Consider the following 17,674-nt stretch of genomic DNA (forward strand, 5'->3'; position numbering starts at 1 on the left):
TTAATTCTCTGCTCCTTCCAGGAGATGGCGCTAAATCCACTTTAATCCCAGAAAGGGTCACATTGTATGCATCAGGATGCAGAATCAAAAATGTCCACAAGGTGGCAAGAGCAGGATAAGACGACCTCTTTCAGCAATTAGAAAATTAAAGATAAAAGTAAGCCAAATCAAGATAATGGAAGTATAAGACTATATTTCACAGCAGTTTTTTAAAAAATGCAATCTTGTTTTTTCTTCTCTTGGCTGTTACTATTGTGTTTATTGTTTTAAATGTGAAAAGTAAATCAAATTTGAATTTCTGCCTATCAGTTTATGAGCAAAAAATAAAAAATAAAAAAAACACGGAAAGTAATTTGATTATTTGGGTTTAAGATTAGAACATCTGGTCATAAAAACATTAATTAACCGGATATAGTGGATCTTTTGTGTCATTTTATTTGTTGAAATTGTTAAGCATATAAAGATTTATGTATGTATGTATGTATGTATGTATGTATGTATGTATGTATGTATGTATGTATGTATGTATGTATGTATGTATGTATGTATGCAGACAGGTGTAAAATATTGTGTGGACAGATTTATGGATGAAAACATTGGGTCAAACTGTAGGTGGGGCTTTACGGTGATTGACAGACATTTTAGCCAAGCAGAGGCCAGCAAGGGACGGAACTGTCCAATGAGTAGCCGCACCGGGACAAAGGTAGGTTGTGGATATTCAGAGCCGTAGAGTCGCAAGGAGAACCGTTAGGAGGCGGTTTCCAGGAGGAATAACTCACTTTTCCAGGTTTATTTTACCCTTCTGGACCCCATACAATCCGGAAAACTTGTTCGGTTTTTAAAGGCGGACATAAAATGTTGCCTTTTCGCTCGACAGCAGCTCTGAAGGAGTTGCTCCAGAGCCAACTGAAGTGGCCGGTCAGAGCCGCTATGAGAGTTCCGCCCGCGGCCGCGGCTGCCCTCGGCTTTGCCTGTCCGCTCAGCGGCTGGAGAGCCCCGCAGCCCGTCAGGAAGGCCGGTTATAGGGGCTTCTGCACCCCGGCGAAGGGCCACAGCGAAGCCACCATTGACACCTCCGGAGATAAGTGAGTAATCCGGGTTATGGTTTGAACATTTTAATCCCCTCAGTTAAATTATTGTTTTAATATATTTTCAAGTATCGATAAATGTGACAACATTCTGATCAGGCAAGATAAAAAACAACCTAAAGCGACAAAAATATATACAGGCTTGTCCGAAAATGGGAGCATGTGAGGTGCAACGAGCCATGAATTGTGACCAGCAGCTTCTGCATCATCATCATCATCATCATCATCATCATCATGTTTAGCTTCATCCCAGAGGAGACTCGGTTAGGCATCAACCTGGGAGCTGCTGGTCAAACAATAACAACACAAACAACCAACTCAATGACTGATGAAGGTCAGGCATGACTGCGTCCGGGTCCAACCAGCAGCCCTGTTACTACAGCTGCATCTACTCATTATATCACCGATAAGTTCATTCATTTCAATACTGCAACCAAAAATAGACTTATAAATAATCTGAATTAATGTTAATGTTAATTTTGTCTCTGATTCAAAACTCAGTCTGTTTAGGACTCTTGAATCTCTGAGGTGTTGTAATTCTCATAGCCACACATCTTTAAAAAGTCTTAAAAACATTTATGTACAATAAAGGCCTTAAATTCATTTTTAGAAAGTAAGTTAGCCTTAAATATGTTAATCACAGGTTTTAGGTTTTGTTGTAGCATAATTTTTTAATCTCGTATATTCTATTATATTTTCCTCGTGGGACGTTTTGTTAGGCAAAAGTTAGATTACGTTTACTAACTGCTAATATACAATAGCTAACTAGCTAGCTATGTTTTTTTGCATATATCTGTAAGTCTGTTTGTGTTTAAATGTTTAAACACAGACATAAATTTACTGAATTACAAATGTATTTGATAACTGCAGCAATACAGCACACTGAAATACACCAATAACTTCATAAACTTGGTCAAACATGTAAAAACAACTTTAATTTGTTCAGTCAGTGTAATTAGCAATCTTAATGACAGTGTAAAACAAATAAAGAAGAAACTGAGACTGATAAATGAATCTAAAAATAAACTGCATCAAACCTTTCGACTGGTTCAGAATTTGTAGATATATTTAGAAATTCAAAATATATCAATAAAGTTATGCATATCTGCAATATTAATGGTGCATCTAATCACTATTACCTGTGCACTTTTTCCTTCCACATATTTTTCCATCAACATGATTGGATACTGCAGCTTCCTCTGCATGTGTGAAACGTCCAGGCTGCAGATTAGAGATTAACTGTGAGGATGAATGAAGGTCGTTATCTCTGACAGCATCAGGCTTTTACTGTATGAAATGAGTCCAGATGTCTCTTCAAAATGGGAAAGAGAGGTGAACACTCTGCTGCCCCCAACAGGCTGATATCTGCAGTGAGCAGCTGGGTGTCCATGTTGTGTTTCTGCTGATGAACGACGTATTAATGTGTCACACTAATTCACTCTTCTTCCTCTGCACATCTCTCTCTCCATGTTGTTGGTCTGCTTGCTTTGCATTTGTAAGTATGTTTCTCTTTTATTTCCTCTAAGTTTTGTTTTGCTCTCCCACTCTGTGGTTCTGTTCTGCAGTAGATAGACGTTCTGCTCCTGAAAACTGCTTTTACCTTGAAAACAGCTCACCTCCCCCAGTGGCTCCGTTTCAACCCCCCTCCCACTCTCCCACTCTGACCTGCAGACTTCGCTAATGAGGTCAGAGGTCAGCCAGCAGGCTGCCAGCACCTCCAGGCTTCCAGTTTCCTCACTTTATTAAGAGTTTTTCTTCATTTTCTGTCTCAAACAAACAGAAATTGTCCCTGTTTTGATCAAAAATGAGACATTTTGTTGGAGGGAAAATGAGTCCTGCTGAAACAAATCTGAAAAGTGTGGCATGCAGGTGTCAGTCATAATGGATGGAGAACATTGGTTAACATCAAGTCCTACCACAGATTCTCAATTGGATTTAGCTCTGGGCTTTGACTAGGCCATTCTGACACATGAATGTGTGTTGTTCCATATAGTTAGCTCTGATATGTTGTTTTTGTAGAATGAACTCTTATTCTTATTTCAGCTGGAAAGATTTTTGCTCCTGACCTTTTACTTTCGAACAGCTGTGATATGTAACCATGGTAACGATGTATTGTTTTTCTTAGAAATTTCAGTAATACCTGAGCTACAACTCCAAATCTGTTTCTATTTTATATTTACATAGAGATTTAAAAAAGAGCAGCTAAACAAATGAAACAGTCTTCAGTCAGAGGCCTCTTCAGATGTGTTGCAAGACTGACTGCTACTTTAACATAGCTCTTAATGAGCAATAATTTCATAATTATAATATTCAGCCTTTGTTTACATCCTGATTTGTTGCTTTTGGCTTCTTCTTGTGCAGAATTATGAATCATGTTGCATTAATGATGTAAAAGTCGGATGAAATGACCGTTCAGACTGCAGGTGATTGAAAACAGAAATGATTTAGTTCCACACATGGAAGTGACACAGATCAGATTTTATTTTGGGGGTGAATAATTCTAAATTGCTGTGAAAAAGTGGGATATGAGTCACACATTAGATTCCTTTGGAGATAAATAAAATACTCTGCAGAACAACAGGAGGTGTCTCAAAACGCCAGGTGGAGGTCAGGGATGAAAACAAATAAAAACAGAAAACCAGGACTGGTTTTCCTCCCAGTAACTCTTCCCAGTAGAATGAGTCCTACTTTGTGTTTGGACCTTTAAAAACTGGAAACATGATGCTGAAGCTGAAGCTGTCTGCTTCCCCTAACATGCAGGTCAGAGCTCCCATGATACCTTGCAGGGCACAGTGAGGCCGGACTAAATCCTCTTTGCAATGAATCATAGCGGAGATCCTGCTGTCGCCATGGTAACGTTCCTCCATGGGGGGTCTGGTGAGGGCTGGGAACACCAGCCAGCAGCTGGAGAAAACTGCTGGAAGTTTCTGCTGCTAACAGCTAGCTGCTAACACATAGCTTCCTTCACTGTAGCTGCGTTTCTATTAACTACTGAATTGTCCAGTTAGAAAAATTAAATCCACCACTCTTCTGTAAAAATACAATTTCACCAAAGCATTGTATACATAGCTGCTCCCAAGTAGGCGGGGCTTATCGCTCCAAAGCCTGAACAAGACGGAGATCTCTCCTCTGATTGGCTGATAGATGATGAGCGCTAGTGCTGTGGCTGAATTATGAAACTTAAATGTTTACATCCATGTCTGCCATGATTTTTAATGACTTATCGCATCAACAAGCTTATTCACATGATTTTAACGATTTATTGGAAACCCCACAATTGTGGAATCATGTTTTTTTGACATTAGCAGAATGTAGACTGAGATTTGCTCACATTTGTAATGGAAACGCAGCTGGTGAAACCTCCCAATGTGATGAAGACTCCTCCAGGCCTTCATCGCTGCAGCTTGTTCTGGCTGCTGCTGCAGCACCCAGACACCAGCAGACCTTTGGGGCCTGGCGGTGGCAGCATCATGCCTCCACCCTCCTCATGCTGCTGCATGTCTGTGTTTCCTGCAGGAGAAGGAAGGCGGGCATCCTGCCCAGCCTGGAGGATCTGCTGTTCTACACCATCGCAGAGGGACAGGAGAAGATCCCGGCTCACAAGTTCACCACCGTGAGTCTGCAGAGGACGGAGACGGAGACGCCGTCTGCCTCGCTGCTCTGATCGTTCATCTTTCTGCCTTCAGGCTCTGAAATCCACGGGGCTTCGGACTGGAGACCCTCGGCTCAAAGAGTGCATGGAGATGCTGAAGGTCACCGTGAAGACGACCTCAGACGGAGCGCTGGACCGACACCTCTTCAAGAAGTACGCTTTCGTTATTTTACTACTTTATGGCTTCCACAACAACTATTTATTCTCCTTTGTAAATTTGGTTTTAGTTTATTTTTATACAAAAAGTTTCTTATTTCTGTTTAAAAAAGTTTGGCTCTAGGCTATTGCTATTAAAATTATTTTTATTTCACTTTATGAAAATATGTTTTAATCTAATAAAAACAGTGTTCAGTATTAGTTCTTCAAAAGAAAATGATCTTTTGTTTTATTTTAGAAAAAATAGATTCTTTTGAAGAACTTTTTTTAAAAATTGTGCTTTATTTTTTAATAAAACTGTATATTCAGTTTTTTCATCATGCACGATTTTTGTTTACGTCTCAGTAATTAGAAAAAAAACTTTAAAATGTAATTACAAATCAAAGTTTATTTTCTATTCCAAATCATGTCACCCATTTATTTAATCATTCATATATTCCAGTCTGATTTGTGGGTGTTTTTTGTATCTGGGCTGCAGCCTGGTTTACTTAGCAGGAAGCTCCAGCCTCAGTTCCCTCTTTATTTCTCTGCTGCGTCGTTTTGCTGCCAGCATTAATCTTTCATTTTTGTCCACCTAAAAATACTAACCGCAGCCCGGAGTCCTGCACTCGACCCTGCAGGTCACTGGATCTGCTGAATTATTTGCACACCAGCTGCAGCTTCTGGATGCAGCAAAGTAGAAGTAGAAGAGCGATGAGAGGAGAAGCTGGATCTGTGTAAACATTGGGACAGCAGGACCCCTCCTGCAGGAGGAGAGCCAGCTGGGAGGCAGCAGCATGGTGAGCCGGGACATATGACGACTCCGCAGGGAGCAGACCTGAGAGCCGGCTGCTGCTGGCCGCCATCCATCACTTCCTGCTCTGCCGGCTTATTTCTAGAGCTCAGCTTGTCATAGACTCGGCGCGGAGCACGTGAGCTGCTGGTGTTTGTTTCTGCAGGGATTAGGCAGCACTCTCTGCCAGCTGAAGAGAGGTGCTGTAATCATGGCATGAGAAGGATCAGCAGGAACGAGGAGAAGTGATAGAACTGTGTCAGTCTGAGCTGCATGGGGCCTCACATCACCAAACACCAACTCTTTACTTCTCTATTGTTTTAGAAGGACCATAAAAACAAATGGTGGCTTTTGTGAACAACCCGGTCAAAGTCTGATCGTTAATCAATTAATAATTGTCTGAGGGTTTGAACTTCACTCGGGTCAGGGTGAGCTTCATGCTGACAGAATCACCATCCAGAAACATTTTTTCAATTTCTACTTTTTTAGAAAAACAATATGGTTATTTTCCTTTTGAAACCTGAACAAACGTCACTGTCATCATGTTCCAGTTGGATCTGTGTCTAATGATGTTTTTCTTTTATCAGGTGTGTCCAGAGCAACATCGTCCTGCTGACTCAGGCCTTCAGGAAGAAGTTCGTCATCCCAGACTTCCAGTCCTTCTCCACCCACATCAATGACATCTTTGACAACGGCAAAAACCTGTCAGGAGGGCAGGTATGCTAACAGGAAACGCATCATCATGCCTCTGGTGTTTTACATAATGCCGCTACGTTGGTCTCCTCCTGCAGGTGGCGGACTACATTCCCCAGCTGGCTCGCTTCAGTCCCGACCTTTGGGGCGTCGCGCTGTGCACCGTTGATGGACAACGGTACCTTTCAGGTTTTTAGTTGTGTGTGTAATAGGTGGGTGAGTGTGTGACCTGTTGACGCTCAGAAAGCCGTCGTCTTCCCAGGCACACGGTGGGAGACACCAAGGTCCCCTTCTGTCTGCAGTCGTGTGTGAAGCCGCTGAAGTACGCCATCGCCGTCCACGACCACGGCACCGAGTACGTCCACCGCTTCATCGGCAAGGAGCCCAGTGGGCTGAGGTTCAACAAGCTGTTCCTGAACGAGGACGGTGAGGACACACACACACACACACACACACACACACACGTCTATTGTTTCATAAGTCAGCGTGTGTCCGTTCGCCAACCCAGGAAGCTGGCTCACATACCAAGGATCCATGTCATCGCTCTGTTACCACGGAGATTTGATCCAGCGGTAATAAGAGGCCGGGTAAAAACACAGGAGGTCTCTCTCTGAATCCCGTCTTTGTTCTCTGAAGGGTTCGCAGAAAGTTTCCTCCTCTGACCCTGGATCGTATTTTATTAATCATCCATGTGACATTTAGGCATTTCACAAGAGCCTCCACTTCTGAACAAGCAAACAAAATAAAGCACAACACGATTGGATGAGCAAATCATCATAGGGCAGCGTCTGATTGGATGAAATGAACGCCTGTCATTCATCTTACAGCTCACTTCATTCTCTGGCATCAGACAGATTTAGTTATTTAGTTTCTCTGATGAAGCAGATCAGAACGGAGGCCGATTGTGTTGGCCATCCGACATTAGCGGCGTTCTCCCAACGTCTGGTTGAATTTCAAAATAAGATCAACATAAATCACACTGTTTTAATAATTAACGTGGGCGATTATTCAGAGAATGTATGGAAAGCTAAATGTTGACTAATCCTGTCGCAGTTAAGGAATTAAATGAGTAGAAATAAATAATAAGTAGATAGAAAACAATAAAGATTAAATTGTTACTTTAGATTTTGCTTCATTGCGTTCCCAGTGGATTCCTGCAGCTGTTTCTAAACCTCCTCCAGCTGCACCAGATGTTGAGTCTGTCAGAAATGTTCCGTTGACTCGTTAAGCTCGTTAAGTTGCCTCGTTTCCACCTGCAGCACTAAAATATTTCTAACGTTTCCCTGCAGATAAACCCCACAACCCCATGGTGAACGCCGGCGCCATCGTCTGCACCTCCCTCATCAAGGTAAGCCCCGGTGTTTCTGACCGAGCCCTGACTTCCTGTGCAGTCAGATGGAAATGATCTGCAGATTATTATTTTCCAGCCAGATTAAGGTTCTGGAGAATCATGCTAAAAGGGGATTAGCAGAGAGCGGCAGCAGAGACGGAGCTGCTCTGGGTTCTGCTAACCTCAACGCTTCGTTCTCACTCAGGGATTTGATCTCTGTGCTCGCCTGGAAAACACAAGAGCGCCACCTGTTGATCCTAGTCGTATTTAAGTCAGCAGGAGCCCCAGAGAGCCGCTTCATTACAGGAAGTGACTCCTTCACTTCCTGTGTAATTCCTCAGTGGTTCACAGAACTTCAGGGATGAAGGCAGCGGCTAAAGCAAACGGGGTGGATTAGCGGTGCTGATCCCCTTCAGGTCCGTCACCGTGGTAACGCCTCAGTTTTTCTCCTCAGCTGCTCTGTCCTCATCACTTACTCCAGTAACCATGGAGACGCAGAGCTGCAGTCAATGCTAACATCACAGTTGGAGTAGATGAGTTTCCCCCTCTAACCTGAACTGATCACACTGATTGACCTTTGACCCCGTAGTGTTTCTAGCTGATGTGTATTCATGTCCGCCTGCTTCCTGCCTGGTTCTGGTTCTGGTTCTGGTTCTGACCGGGTTCTCTGTGTTTCAGCAAGGAGCCAGCAATGCCGAGAAGTTTGACTATGTGAGTACGAGGGAAACCGTCGCTTCAGTTCATCCCCACATTTCCTTTCTTTCTTCCATCCCTCCTTCTGTTTCCTTCCTTCCTTTTTTCCTTTCTTTCTTCACTTCTACCTTCTTTTCTTTCTACCTCATCCCCACATTTCACACTCCCTTCCTCTCCTCTTCTCACCTGTCCTCCTCCCTCTCTGCAGGTCATGAACTTCATGAACAAGTTAGCAGGAAACGAGTACGTTGGCTTCAGCAACGCCACGTGAGTTCCTCAACAGAACCTTCTGGTCTCTAGTCGGTTCAATGCTGGTGTTAATGGACCCGCCTGGTTCTGTTTGTGACCCAGTTTCCAGTCGGAGCGCGAGTCCGGAGACAGGAACTTCGCCATTGGCTACTACCTGAAGGAGAAGAAGGTGAGGGTGGCTGGTCTGTAGAGAGTGTTGTTGTTCTGGTCTGGTTCTGATCCGGTTCTCCTCCACAGTGTTTCCCTGAAGGAACCGACATGACCTCCATCCTGGACTTCTACTTCCAGGTGAGTCTCTGGTTCTGGTTGGGCCCGGTGGGAGCCGGAGCCGCTCTCTGACCCGGCTGCCCTCTGCAGCTCTGCTCCATCGAGGTGACCTGCGAGAGCGCCAGCGTCATGGCCGCCACGCTCGCCAACGGCGGCTTCTGTCCAATCACGGGCGAGCGCGTGCTGAGCCCCGAGGCGGTCCGCAACACGCTGAGCCTCATGCACTCCTGCGGCATGTACGACTTCTCCGGCCAGTTCGCCTTCCACGTCAGTATCGGTCGCAAAGCTTTAGCTGGTTTCCATGGAGACGGGAGCTCACTGTGGTTCTGCTCCAGGTGGGACTGCCGGCGAAATCTGGAGTAGCCGGCGGGATTCTGTTGGTGGTTCCCAACGTGATGGGCATCATGTGCTGGTCTCCTCCACTGGACAAACTGGGAAACAGCGTGAGAGGGATCCAGTTCTGCACGGTAACTTGGTTCTGTTTGGGTTCTGATAGTCGAGTTGACTCTGTTCGATTGGGGACCAAAACAAAAAAAGTTAATTATTCAGCTCATTTGATTGCTCTTACTTAATGTATCAACATTTCAGAGATTTTTGACTTTTCAAACTCTTTGAAAACTTGAACATTTCTACAGACCAGAGTTCACTTCTTTGGTCCGATTCCACATTCAAACCTCCCCAAACAAACCAAACTCTGAATCCAAACTAGTGTTCTAGTTAGCTTTCATGCTAGGCTTGGTGAGCAGAACCTGCTGGATCCTGAAACCGGGTCGCTCTTCTTCCTGCAGGATCTGGTTTCTCTCTGCAACTTTCACAACTACGACAACCTGAGGCACTTCGCCAAGAAGCTGGACCCCCGCAGGGAGGGAGGAGACCAGAGGGTGGGTCAGCCGCTGCTGCTGAAACACTGAACACCACCAAGTGTTTCAGTCTAGTTTCCAGGATAAACCACTTTCAGATATAGGAGCTTATTTTCCTCTGCAGCGCCTGCTGTTGGCAGGCTGCAGACGGTGAAGGTCTCCCTCCTCTTCCTCCTCTGCAGGTGAAGTCGGTGATCAACCTGCTGTTCGCCGCCTACACTGGAGACGTGTCAGCGCTGCGCCGCTTCGCTCTGTCCTCCATGGACATGGAGCAGAGGGACTACGACTCCCGGACGGCGCTGCATGTGGCAGCGGCTGAAGGTCAGGCCCAGACAGGAAGCGGAGGCAGCTCCTTCCTGCTGCTGTGTGTGTGTTGTGAAGGCTGAGGTTCTGCTGGTGTGTTCTAGGTCACGCTGAGGTGGTCCGCTTCCTACTGGAGGCCTGTAAGGTCAACCCAGTCCCCAAAGACAGGTAGGAGCGTTTCCAAGGACACGGAGACACTGAGGACCAGTTCATACCTCACCATGTTTATTTCCTGTCTGCTTACATCATTCCTCCTTTCCTTTGACCTTCCTTCCTCCTTCCTTACTCCTGTCACTATATTTCCTTCTTAATGTTTTTCTTCCTCACTTCTTTTTCCTCTCTTTACTTTGGTCTTCTTACCTCCTTTTTTCTTCATTTTCTTTCTCTCCTGTTTCTTTACTTCCTCCTTCCTTTATTTTGTGAATTTTTAGCCTAAAACTTTAATTTGTACTGAAAGCGTTCCAGCGGCGTTTCCATGGTGACGGTGTTACCGTGTTTTGCCTGCAGGTGGGGCAACACGCCGATGGACGAGGCGGTGCACTTCGGCCATCACGACGTGGTCACCATCCTCAGAGACTACCACACCCAGTACAGCCCTCAGGATGCCGCTGCCACCGCCGCCACTGACTCACAGAGCGCCGAGAAAAACCTGGATGGCCTGCTGTGACTTCCTGAAGGCTCCTTCAGTATAAAAGCTCCTCATCATGTTTGTTATCTGATCTCCCAGTAAAATAATCAGTTTTTATTTCCTCCTCTGCGTCCAACCATGAATCAATCAATTATTCTGGAAACAGGAAGTGGAGTAGGCGTTGATGGTGTGACTCTGACACGGTGGTGTGTTCTGTATATAAGACGTGTAAATATGTTCAGCTGTTAAACTGTTGTCGCTGTTTTCCTGTAAAACTTTATTTCCTCTCTTATTTCTCTCTTCCGTTTGAACATGAAGGCGTTTGTACATATCAGAAGAGACACTGCCAGACTGAATGGACCGGTTCTGACCGAGCCGGGGTCAGAAGGGACGAATATTCAGGTAGCAGGAAGGGTTACCGACGGTAACGACCTTCACCAGAATCAGTAAGACCTGCTGGGTGAAGTTCTGGTCCAAGATTTGGCTGAATCCTGAATATTCTCCCTGCTGATGCCACGTTTGAGGTGTGTGTCTGTGTGTGTGTGTGTGTGTGTGTGTATGTGTATGTGTGTGTGTGTGCTCCACTCAGGACTCTGAGATGCTTTCCGATGCAGATTGTTTCTGACTCATACTTGAAGAGTCCGGTTCTGTTTTTGTGCTGAAAGTTTGGAACAATCATGTTTTTGTTGTTTTTTCCCCCAAATCCAAATTTTAAAAAAGGAGGATCATTCCAGAAGTCGGGTCAGAACCGGCCGGTAGTCGGGTCGATGGTGATGGAGGAAGCACAAAGCGGCGGCGGCGCGGTCCGAGCTGCAGCTCTTTGGATCATGTGACGTTTAGTTTCTTTCTGAATGTAACGTGTTTGTTCTGGTTCTTCTTCATGTGTATTTATGCCGCTGCGCCACCAGCAGATATTTATTCACATCCAAATAAAAACTAAATATGAAAAACTATCTGCATTCCTCTCATTTTATTAGTAATAATTTCATCTGAAATCCAGGAATCAAGACAACTGCTTCTAAACGTTTCTGACTTTCCAGACGTTTTATTTTGTTTTTTATATTTTCAAATGTTTTTAAAAAAAATAAAAATTAAAAATGTAGTTAGGTTGTGTTTTAACTAAACCTTATTTTATTTTTTCCTCTATTTCCAACCAGGTGAGGCTAAATTTCAAAAGTTAAATTCATTTTTTATTTTTGTATTTCATGAATTTGCAGAGTAATAAAAGTTACATTTTTCTCCTTCATTTGCAACAGAAACTAAACTAAAATACTGGAAAACATTTTGTGTTTTTACAGAGTTCAAACTGAACACTGGATGGAAAATAAATATTTTCCTTTTAGTTTCAATGATCTTAAAAGTTCCCAACATGTGAGGATGAATAAAAGTCAAAAGTTTCCAAGTGAAGAATAAAAAGTGTTTCTGCAGATGAAGTGAAATGTGGAGTAAATCGCTCCAGATCTCCTCCGTTGTTGTTCTGAACATGTTGAGCAGTAAATGTTGATTCATCAGCTCAGCTCGGACCTGTGGCTTCTGGATCGGAACTTTGAGCTTTTTTCCTGGATTAGAGACGATTCTGAAGCCACGCCTTCAGTCGTCACGGTCAACGCCTCTTTTTCACCAAAATCCTCAGAAATAGAAGACAAGTTTTAAAAATAAAGTATTTTAGTGTAGATGAGCGAGTGGCGGAGAGAGTAGGAATACAGGCTGCTTATCTAAAGGTTGTTGGTTCGAGGCCAGCAGGGATCTTGCTGTGTTTTGACTCAAATAAAGGAAAAATTAAAGTAAAATTGGTAGACTTCAGGACTCGATCCTGCAACCTGTGGACTCCCAGTGCACTTCTTATTCCTCTGAGCCACTGCTCAATACAAAGAAAAATGCTTTCCGCGTAAATTTGTCATTAAAAAATCACCAAATTTTTACACTTTGTCAAACTTTTTAGAAAAATCTGCCGAGGGAAGAAATGAGGCGAGGAAAAGTGTTGATGGTTTGATCAGAGGACTGCTGGCTGCTTGGAGAGCTTCACTTCTTCACTTCTCTTCGTCTTCACACTTCACACCAAACACTTTACAGATTCTCTTCGGCGACTCTCGTTCAGCTCGGCCGTAAATCCACCGGCAGACTGAAGCTTCGTTTCTTCATCTTTACACAGAAATACTTTCTCTGGGCCTCGACCTCAGAGGGAACAGTTAAAGCCCGACGAGCCGAGCAGAGTCACGTTTCTACAAACGGGAGAGTTTCCGGAGTCTTCGGCAGTGATGAAGGTTAGTTAGACTGATTAAAGCAGAGCTCTGCAGCCTGCAGCTCGTTACGACTGAAGATCACAAACTCAAGTTTAACAAAGAAACTAATACAGATTTCAACCATTTCTCTGTTTTTTAGTGAAAATTTGTTTTTCATTTTCACAACAAAATGACATTAAAAGTGTTTAAGTAAATAAATCAGATAAAAATACAAATCACATTTGGAATATTTTTCATTTAAACCTTTTTGTACAATATTAGAAATAAAAGACGCAAATAAACAAATAATTCAGTTTCTTTTTTTAATAAGACAATAAAAATTTAATAACACATTTTTTATTGAACACTTGAACATTTTTAGATGTTTATCAATACAGCAGAGAAATGATCTGTTGATTATTTTATCAATTGATCAATTAATAATTGTTGATTAATACGATATTTTTATTTTTTTACATAATTAGAACCTGGTGAAGCTCAAACTGCAGATTAATGAGTTCAGGGTAGAAAATATTTACAAACAGGATTTTATTTTATCTTAAATGTTAAATTATAAATTCTTTTGTTCAGTTTTGGTAGGACCAGAACCAAAACCAGAACCAGAACGGACAGAGAAACGGCGGCAGATTATCTTCAGTTCATCCCAAAACTCTGAACTGTGGAGAAAAAAAGAAAAAATTAATTAATCTAAAACAGAACCAGTTCAGTTCAGAACTGTTCATGTTCAAAGTTCTTTTTTTTACAATCAAGTTCTTTTAAACTGAGCAGAAAAAAGAAGAAATAAAGAATCGTCACAAACTAACTGTGAGGAAAGAAAATGTTACAAATGAGATGAATTTTAAATCTTAAATTCAGTTATTAATTATTGGTATAAAGATTGGGATTTTGTGATGTTGCAACGTTTAAACATTAAAATAATTTCGCTTTAAAAACGGAGGTGATTTTTAGGAAGCAGCAGGTGAATAAAAATGTAACCAGAGGATTAAATTGTTAATATCATAATTTAACTCTTCATTCCAGTTAGACCAAATTTTATCAACTTAAAAGGGGAATAGATTTCTTGAACAAAATCCAGTTTTGAAAATATTTCTAAAAACATTAATGAAGTTGCAACTGAAAAAATGTTTATTGTCTCAAAAATTCAGACACACAAAAAAAGGAATTGATCTTTATTTTTGAGTTTCATTTACAGAAACTCATTACAGGGAAAACTTAAAACATAATTATGAAATTAATGTCAAATCTTTTGTGGGAGTGGAACAGAAAGTTATTTGGTTCTGTTATTTATTTGTAATTTACTTTTATTGGATGTAGAAGTTACGTCACAGGGCGTACTATCACATTTTTACACACTCCAATAAAACACTTTGACTTTGACTGAGTACACCAGGGGTGGGCGGTCCTGGTCCTGGAGGGCCGCTGTTCTGCAACTCTTAGAGTCTCCCTGATCCAACACACCTGAATCCAATAACTGAATCACCTCCCAAGTGCAGCCAGGTTCTCCAGAGTCCTGCTAATGACCTCATTATTGGACTCAGGTGTGTTGAAGTAGAGATACATCTAAAAGTTGCAGGAGACCGGCGCAGGGTGCAGAGTGAGTATTAGGACCCGGCCTACTATGGTGCGCTCTTCACTGACGTCATCATTGTGCAACTGTATGAGACATGCGCAGTTCTGTGATTGACTGGAATAAACGAAGTGGTGTCTTTCCACCTGGTTCAACTGAATAATGAATAAAGTGACTTTCTCCGACGTTTCCTGCCCTTAAGACGTTAAAGCGAACAAGAGGAAACTGCGACATTAATAATAAAAGTGCACGACATTTCACAACTCATAACCAGAACTTATAATCAAAGCTGAGAAGTCCGAGTGGTAGCATGTTGTCTTTACGAAGCAAGACAAAGCACAAAATTACACTTTTTTTAAAGCGCAACTAACAACCTATATGGGTCCCAGATGTTTGGTCAGAATATGATACAAATAAATATGAAAGCCAATAACTTACCGAGCAAAGCAGATCAGTTTCAAATGAAATACAGAACCGGTGTTGATCTTCTTCTGGGTGTTACTGGCGGCTGGCAAACCAACTTCAAGTGTATTTACCGCCACCTACAGGACAATCATAGAAGCTCTCACCTGTACGGTTAGAAGAGAAGCTGGAAACGGAAGGTGAGGATTAACATTAAAGTTTTTATTACTTCTTGTACTATTCTTTAATATTCTCGTTCAAGATACGTTTGCCCAACGTTAGAATACATGCAATGCACATTATGCAGGAAAAATAAAAAAATCTGACATCATTATTTGAATGCAAACTTTACAGTTGCGTTTGAGTTGCAAGTTGGTGACGACGAGGAAAATCACACAGTAAACTAGAGACGCAGAAAACACACACTGTTATATTGCAGATGTAATAGTTTAGTGTGTATTAATATGAACACAACTTCTGCTAGCAGGATAAACATTTTACTCTCTTAAACAGAACAGTGCAACGACAGAAACTTGAAAAATGTTTCATACTCTTGTACTTTTAGTAATTATCAAGAATTATTAGTTCTGAGTAATTATTGGAGTCTTGGACATTAAAATGTTTCTTGTTTTACTGAGATTTTATCTCAAGAAACAAAAAGAGAAAAATATTGACGTTAAAACTACATTTCCCATGATGCATCTGACAATAGAGGGAAAAGTATTCAAGCTGCCGGTCCTGCAACATGGAGCCGGCCCTTGTAATCAGCAACTGTGACTGCTTAGAGTCCATCTGCTGTTAGTATTGATGTTATCATGTCTGTCTGAAATGAGATCTAAGCTCAGACATTTATTATTTATAAACATATTCATAAATTTATTGTCTCAAGCTGCTTCTTGCTGCTGTAAAGTATTTCAGTAGCAGCTTTCCTTCAGTCACTGGCTGATGACCTCATGTTGTTCATCAACTGTTTCTAGTTTAACTACATCTGTTAGTGATTTTATTTCTCTGTTTTTGTTTAAATAAAAATCTCATTAATTCATGACAATCATCTAAAAGCTCCACTAACCAGAAGCTGATTGTTTCATTTCTGTTTGATGTAAACAGAGTTTGAGGCCTGGAGCTGAAGGTCCGACTGCAGACAGCCGACACACTTCATGTTGTTTCTGTAAAACCACCTGGTCCCTGTAAAGGTGATCACAGTCAAAAGACGTTTTTACACCGAGATCCAATCTTTGGAGGGAAAGAAAACTAAACAAAATGGCCCCTGTTAAAGTTTTACACATTGGTGAGGTTAAAAAGACCTGATCATGTTCAGAAAGGAGAACCATCCACCTGAGATTTAAAGCCAAGAGACGTAGCTTGACCGAGCTTGACCGAACGCCTCCGATGCTGATTGGACTAAGCTAGCGACACCAAGGTAACTAGATGCTATTTGTTTAGAGAGGCGGACCAAAGGAGGGTAGAGGAGGACTATAGGATGAACATTGTATGTATTTTGTGTATTTTTAAGGTGTTTGGAACTTCATCCTAACGCAGCTGGTCGCACATGCCACAGCCAATCGAACCACGGAGTTCGGAGTGTTTAAACTTTCTAATAGTCAAATTATTTCCTGTTATATATAAATTTTACTTTGATAGCTAGAGCACAACTTGCTTAGTTTGCTTAACAGTAGGAGAGGAAACTGATGGAGAGACTGGAGGAGAGGCTGATGGAGAGACAGGAGGAGAGGCTGATGGAGAGACAGGAGGAGAGGCGGATGGAGAGACAGGAGGAGAGGAGAGACTGATGGAGAGACAGGAGGAGAGACTGATGGAGAGACTGGAGGAGAGACTGGAGGAGAGGCTGATGGAGAGACAGGAGGAGAGACTGGAGGAGAGGAGAGACTGATGGAGAGACAGGAGGAGAGACTGGAGGAGAGGAGAGACTGATGGAGAGACAGGAGGAGAGGAGAGACTGATGGAGAGACAGGAGGAGAGGAGAGGCTGATGGAGAGACTGGAGGAGAGGAGAGGCTGATGGAGAGACAGGAGGAGAGGAGAGGCTGATGGAGAGACAGGAGGAGAGGCTGATGGAGAGACAGGAGGAGAGGAGAGGCTGATGGAGCCAAACTCTGATGCTGGACAGCAACGTCTGTCTTTAAGTCCACTAATAATCGTTCAAAGTTTTATCATTATTCAATTTTATCATTTAGCTCGTCTGAATGACTTTAGTGTGTAGTTACAGTGAGTCACCACAAAATTGCAGTATAGAGTGAGTAACTTGTTAAAAAGAAACCCAAAAATGTAAATAATCTTCTGTTTACTACAATGCTAAAATATTTTTAAAAGCTTCCTTGAGTTTTCTGTTCTAATATTATTTATTTATTTTTTCCCTCTAGCTTGTTTTATCTCAGCTGGTTGACTTTTACCACTAATTAATGTTTTTTGTAATGTTTGTAGTTTTTCCAGGCTGTGATTCTCAAAATTACCCACAGTTAATATTTTTGTAAGGATTTTAACTGAATAAAATGTAACTTCTGTTTTTTTAAGGTAACTACAATTCCATCTGCCGTTACTGTTTCTAAATAGCTGTTATTTACTTTGCGTTTTGAGTTATTTTAATAACTCAAAACGCAAAGCTAGAGAATTTACACACCATATTCACTTCCGTTAGGTACTTTCACATTAAGAGTTACAGAAATTAATGAATATTTTCGGTTAGCTTTCATATTAAATAATACGTTTTAGTTTTCCTTTTTCCTCCCTGAAATGCTTATTCAAAAGCACCAA

General features: G+C 42.1%; 1 protein-coding gene across 6 annotated transcripts; it reads left to right on the top strand.

Moving 5' to 3' along the window:
- Nucleotides 1-663: 663 nt before the first annotated feature.
- On the top strand, nucleotides 664-11,641 carry LOC122827026 (glutaminase kidney isoform, mitochondrial). 6 transcript variants are annotated; one of them, XM_044109506.1, is made up of 18 exons: nucleotides 664-787; nucleotides 878-1,085; nucleotides 4,605-4,701; nucleotides 4,775-4,893; nucleotides 6,256-6,385; nucleotides 6,460-6,539; nucleotides 6,624-6,787; nucleotides 7,651-7,709; nucleotides 8,370-8,402; nucleotides 8,593-8,651; nucleotides 8,736-8,802; nucleotides 8,871-8,921; nucleotides 8,991-9,167; nucleotides 9,236-9,367; nucleotides 9,689-9,781; nucleotides 9,943-10,081; nucleotides 10,168-10,231; nucleotides 10,571-11,641. In XM_044109506.1, exons 2-18 carry the CDS (start codon nucleotides 931-933, stop codon nucleotides 10,728-10,730), a joined length of 1,779 nt encoding a protein of 592 aa, XP_043965441.1. In that variant the 5' UTR covers nucleotides 664-787; nucleotides 878-930; the 3' UTR covers nucleotides 10,731-11,641. The 6 variants fall into 6 exon arrangements, 5 of the variants coding, with proteins under 5 accessions (XP_043965441.1, XP_043965440.1, XP_043965439.1 ...); XR_006369922.1 differs by having other exon boundaries at nucleotides 710-1,085; nucleotides 10,571-11,215; nucleotides 11,412-11,641; XM_044109507.1 differs by having other exon boundaries at nucleotides 729-787; nucleotides 881-1,085.
- Nucleotides 11,642-17,674: the final 6,033 nt, after the last annotated feature.

Source organism: Gambusia affinis, linkage group LG24 (genome assembly GCF_019740435.1).
Source record: "Gambusia affinis linkage group LG24, SWU_Gaff_1.0, whole genome shotgun sequence".
Lineage (NCBI taxonomy): Eukaryota > Metazoa > Chordata > Actinopteri > Cyprinodontiformes > Poeciliidae > Gambusia > Gambusia affinis.

Coding starts and splice junctions, on each gene's coding strand:
- LOC122827026 (XM_044109505.1), top strand. CDS start 856: ATGTTGCCTTTTCGCTCGACAGCAGCTCTGAAGGAGTTGCTCCAGAGC. Junction 4,894..6,255: donor GACCGACACCTCTTCAAGAA/GTACGCTTTCGT, acceptor TTCTTTTATCAG/GTGTGTCCAGAGCAACATCG. Junction 6,540..6,623: donor TGCACCGTTGATGGACAACG/GTACCTTTCAGG, acceptor TCGTCTTCCCAG/GCACACGGTGGGAGACACCA.